At 33.3% G+C, this 5133-nt stretch overlaps 1 protein-coding gene across 1 annotated transcript; it reads right to left on the bottom strand.

Annotated features, from left to right (window-relative positions):
• Positions 1-291: 291 nt before the first annotated feature.
• LOC145100314 (equilibrative nucleotide transporter 3-like) lies at positions 292-3096 on the bottom strand. Its single transcript, XM_079037632.1, has 9 exons — positions 2960-3096; positions 2772-2876; positions 2506-2661; positions 2281-2424; positions 2068-2173; positions 1678-1850; positions 965-1125; positions 593-851; positions 292-517 (listed from the first exon to the last, which is right to left on the bottom strand). Exons 1-9 carry the CDS (start codon positions 3032-3034, stop codon positions 410-412), a joined length of 1287 nt encoding a protein of 428 aa, XP_078893758.1. The 5' UTR covers positions 3035-3096; the 3' UTR covers positions 292-409.
• Positions 3097-5133: the final 2037 nt, after the last annotated feature.

Raw genomic sequence — 5133 nt, forward strand, 5'->3', positions numbered from 1 at the left:
GACTATAAATACAGGACATACGAAATATAAATTAATATTACGTAAACAAAAGGAGTGAAGTTCGTATTTTTTTTTCTTCGTTTTTTGTAATTTTTCTCATTGGTAAACGATCACATAGCAAAGAAAAACATGTACCTTTTGTTTTGGTATTTTGATATCTTATCTTGTCAACATATCTATTCAACTGCCATTCTTATTTTGGTTTTGTTTTTCTTGTTCTCTAATGTTACACGAGAATATGCCTAGAACTTTCATTTTGCTTGCTAAATAGAAAAAGAAATAAGATCAAAATGCAACATAAAACCAAATATATATACTATTTACCATGTCTTATTTCTGCACTTGATACCAAATTACTCTAGAAAACTAGCTTACTTCAATACGTCTAATTTACATGATTTTATATCTCTCACCAACCTTTGCCAATTAGCCATAACCAGTCGGACGTTACCCCCGCAAAAAGACCTCCCATAAGAAACAACACAAGTATATTCCCCAGTGCGTTTTGTTCGGGTCCCTGCAAACAATAATAACAACACATACATTAGAAATTATAAATAAGACTAAAAGGCTATAACTCGATAAAGGTGACCTTGTAGCCTTTTGGAGCCGAAGTGAGGACACAAACTGTAAGATAGCCATTAGATAACCCCAAAAACGATGTCAAAAATATCATCCAACCCTGATCGGCATATTTAGCCGTGAAATAAAACGCCGGAATGAGCAAATATCTTGCTAGAACTGCTATCATGAGTCCCTTTCGTGACTTCAACTTCACACATTTGATTAATGGAATATATCGTCCCACAAGGTCCCACACATTGTACATCGCAATCAAAACAAGCGCATACCTAACAACAAATATTATTATTATTATTATTATTATTATTATTATTGGGTTGCACCCGATGTAGAAATGGTTGTATAATGGACAAACAATGGATCTTGAGAGTGTTGATGTTACCATGAACCCAAGCTATGTGACCCCGTGTCTTCAGATAAGAAGCCGGGGAAAATAGACAATGTTAAAAGATATATTAAAAACATATCCATCGCATAATCTATGTTTTCTCGTAACAATTCCTTGTTGCTCAATCTTTCATGTATTGTAGAGTTTGCTTCGTCCTACCAAAACCCGATTGAAGCTTAGCAAATCAAATAATTGTTTTGGAACCTAGACATAACAATGTATTTTTATTGATTTGTTTATTATTGAATATATCTTACTTTCCTTTTTTCATGTTACAAAATAGTACATCTAAAAATCTATCCATTTTCACTGTTATCATAAGAAAACTAGAAGTAAAATGCTTTAGTTGGATAGATTTTTCAAAATACAATACCTTAATAAGAAAATGATTGGAAGCATAATTAACAAATCATAAGAACTAGCAACTCCTATAGATTGTTTCACTAGGAACCAATTCGAAAAGGGTTAAATGCAAGAAATAACATTTTATTTTTATTAACTTGTTTATTATAGAATCCTACTTTCAGTTCTATTATTACAAAATGACACTTTCACAAATGTACCTAATTATAATTGTGTCGATCTTTTGAAATAAAGCGATTTTATGAAGTAAAGATTGAATGTATAATGTTATAATCCATAAATTATGAAAGTACGTTATTTTTCTTTGCATTAAGCCCTACTGAAAGCATTAAAAAATGTAGTACCTCTCCTGAACGTGAATAAATCCCACCAGCAACAAGGTCGGCTGAAACCGTTTTTGACCCTTCTGAAGCTGCCTTTGATCGGTAGTATTTTACAATCGGAAGCTTTGGGAACACAAATGCATATAGAAGGACACAAAGCAACTCAAAGATTGTGCATAATGAGAAGAATAAAACTGCAAAACAAAGGTTTCTCTAATATTTGAGAAAATAGCATCACAACGAAAAATGGAAAGAAAAAACAAATGAGCAATTTTGTAAAAAATTTGGACATTACCCTTCTACTTTCTTTATAAAGTCGTAAACTTAAATAAAACACCCAATATATAAAGATCAAGTGATGTTCTCATTAAGTAAAAAAAAATAGTAAAATGATAAATGTAAAGGACCTACGTGCTCCTTTTCGTAAACCGTTTTGCGAATTATCAAAAACGCCCTTCGTCAGCAATCTCAAACAGGAGGTAATAGCTCCAGATGCAGCAAGCCCAGCTAGAAACGACTAAAAAACTCCAACAACTAAAGAATTATCATATAAGAATATAACATAGTGAAAAACAAACAGATAAACACACATGAAATTAATAATGTTAACTGAAGATTACTAACTTGAATGAACTCAGGCAACATGAATGACAAGTCTCCAATCATTCCACCTTGCACATAAGCATCCGCAACTCCAAAAGCAGCACTTATTGCACACAACCCAATGAAACTTCCTATTCCACCTTTACCAGATGTTGCTAAATCCAACTACAATACACACCAAAATGGAAACCGAATCACTTCGTTGCTAATTTTCCAAAAAAATCTGAGACATTTTTGGGGACTTACAAGCAAAACAGCAAGAGTACCGAAGAAGAAAAGAATGTATCCGAATAAGTTCCGTTTTCTGGTATTTATAGTGGCTTCATGGTATGCAAGTATTGCGAGTGTCGCGAGGGAGAATGGTTGGTAAACGAGCGTCAGGATTCTTGAGGGGTGATATTTCTGCAATGGAGGTGTTAATTGTTATTTGAATCCAAAAGCAAAAGTCTTTAGGTTTAATTCTTTGCATCAAAAGTTTGGATTTTTATACAAATGGAGTAATTTAAAGTTACCGGAAACAAATTAACATAATAATCTTCTATCGTCAGCATGCTATTCCAAGAAAACAAACACCCAATTCCAAGAACCCAGCACACCACCATTGCAGTGAACCTCCCCTGCAATTTCACAGTTTCTTATATATATCATCCAAACTTATTCAAAGATTCACAATTTCTCAAGATTACAAGGAAACTGGTACCTCAAGCCTTGTGGGTGTCTCTTTCTCATGATCAGTTGATGTTGGCAATGGCATTGCTCCTACTTCTGCTTCCATTGATCAGTATGTCTACAACCTGTTTCGTCGAAATTCCCTACAAGATAAATTCTTTCGTTAGATGAGTTTTTCAAAACCCAAAATCGTATTATAGTTATACGTAGACATGAAACAATAGAATTGGATGGCGGAAAAAGGATAAATATTAGGGTATATACGTACCAAAGAGAGGATTAATCAAGAAATTGGTAGAGAAATGTTGTAGATCTTATAGTTTCATTTCCGAGATGGGTTGTGAATTGTGATGTGAAGTTATATGCTGTATGCAGGAGTTTGTTGCGGGAATCATGCATAAGAGTTGTATGGATTAGTGATTCTACTCTTATCTAACAAGAGGTTTTGCAGACGATTTTTCCGTTAATGGAATATGCACAAAGCACGGGAAAAAACAAGTGACCAGGTCAATTTGCCATCTATCTAGTGCCATGAAAGTAGAGTAACATTTATTTTTCTTCTTTAAGTGAGTAATCATAACTTTGTTGTATTAACTATCAAATGAGTAAAACAAATTATCTTTGCATTAATTGGTAAAATATTAAATAGATCTTACGTTTTTTGCACTTGTTTTTTAAATTTTCATATTTTTGTTGCCTTAGCTGCAAAAAAAAAAAAAAATCATTTTTCGAAAAAGAACTACTGGTTTTGCAAAAAAAATCAGAATTTTGCATTTGTTTTTTCATAATTTTGTTGTCTTGGTTGCATTTGATTTTCATTTGTACACATTACATTTTTGACTTAAATGTAAGTTTGATAATCAGTTTATGTTTCTTGGGGGACTTGTGTCTCACAGGTTAGTATTACAAACATTTCTTCTGATTTTTGACACTAGCGTGACTTGTTTTCTTTGTTGATGTTAATCTATTGTACCAAAAATAATGATTGTGTTTGGTCTATTTAGTTTTGTTGAGTGCTAAATATCATGATCCAGACATCTTGAATTGATAGCCATTTTGGTAGTTTTTCTTTATATCTTATGATCATTTTCCGCTATAGAATTAATACCGATTTTCCGTTTAGTCTTGTCATTTCGAAAAGTTTTGTATATGTGCCTTCTTCCTCTCATATAAATCATTTATATGAGCTTTAGTTTTCACGGTAAGAAGCAATACCATCATTTGACATGATATTTTGTGATAGGAGTTATACCTATTAAATGAATGAGTGGTTGTTGTGGAAGACATGATATGATCACTACAAGAAATATGTGCAATAGCGGTGACATCTTGTTGGATGCGCTTAGTGTCGCAACTATTGTTTTGTTCTCATGGTTTGTGTGCTTTGTTTCCGTTGATTCCAAGCCATCGATCAAAAAGACAGTCCAATGACTTTGCTTAGCTCTCATTAGATCAATAGGGGCGACAAGGTGTCGCTGCTAATGCTCCCAAAGAAAAACAGTAAGACTTTCCCCTTAGATTTTTTTCACGTCGTTGTTAATAATTGTCGTCGCTAATGTTGGATTAGGTGTTTAAGCCAATAACTATAATTGGTATAAACTTGAATTGATAGTAGCACAGTCCTATTGAGTTACCCTCAAACCTAGCAATTGAAGATGATGAATTTTAGAGAGAGAGAGAGAGAGAGAGAGAGAGAGAGAGTTATTAACTTACTATATGGTTAATAAATAATTGGAAAGCATAATAAATGATTTATTAATATATTGTGAGAATAATATATCAATTGGAAATCATATTATTTAATTAATAATTAATCAGAAATTAATTGAATTAATTTTGGGATTAATTGGATTACTTAAAAGTACAGGGTCTGTTTGGTTATTTATTGAAAGTTGAGAAAAGGAATCCATGGATCTCATTGGATGAGGTGGACGAAAATTACTTGGGCAAGCCTATGGAATTTCGTCCAAACCCTTGCATTAGGAAGGGAATGGGCTGCTTAGTCATTAAGCGAAGGGATTAGGGTTTCCTCCTTAAACCCTAGCTTTGACACCAAGCTACCTCAGCTACATAAAGGCCTCCCTAGCACATAATTTCGTCCATGCCTTCCCTCTAAGATCCTTGGACGAAATTTGTGGTGTTTGCTTCCAACAGATCTTCAAAGGAGAATTTTAGTTGTTTGCTATAACAACTAAAAGGTATGTA

Source organism: Lactuca serriola, chromosome 4 (assembly GCF_051521515.1).
Source record: "Lactuca serriola cultivar US96UC23 chromosome 4, Lser_US96UC23_V15, whole genome shotgun sequence".
In the NCBI taxonomy this organism is placed as follows: Eukaryota; Viridiplantae; Streptophyta; class Magnoliopsida; order Asterales; family Asteraceae; genus Lactuca; species Lactuca serriola.

What these genes read in the sequence shown, in the direction of transcription:
- LOC145100314 (XM_079037632.1), bottom strand. Translation starts at nt 3,034, where the DNA reads ATGGAAGCAGAAGTAGGAGCAATGCCATTGCCAACATCAACTGATCAT. An exon ending in ATTATGTTAATTTGTTTCCG is followed by an intron (nt 2,662 to 2,771) that starts GTAACTTTAAAT and finishes CCTCCATTGCAG; the next exon opens with AAATATCACCCCTCAAGAAT. An exon ending in TTTATTCACGTTCAGGAGAG is followed by an intron (nt 1,126 to 1,677) that starts GTACTACATTTT and finishes GGGTTTTGGTAG; the next exon opens with GACGAAGCAAACTCTACAAT.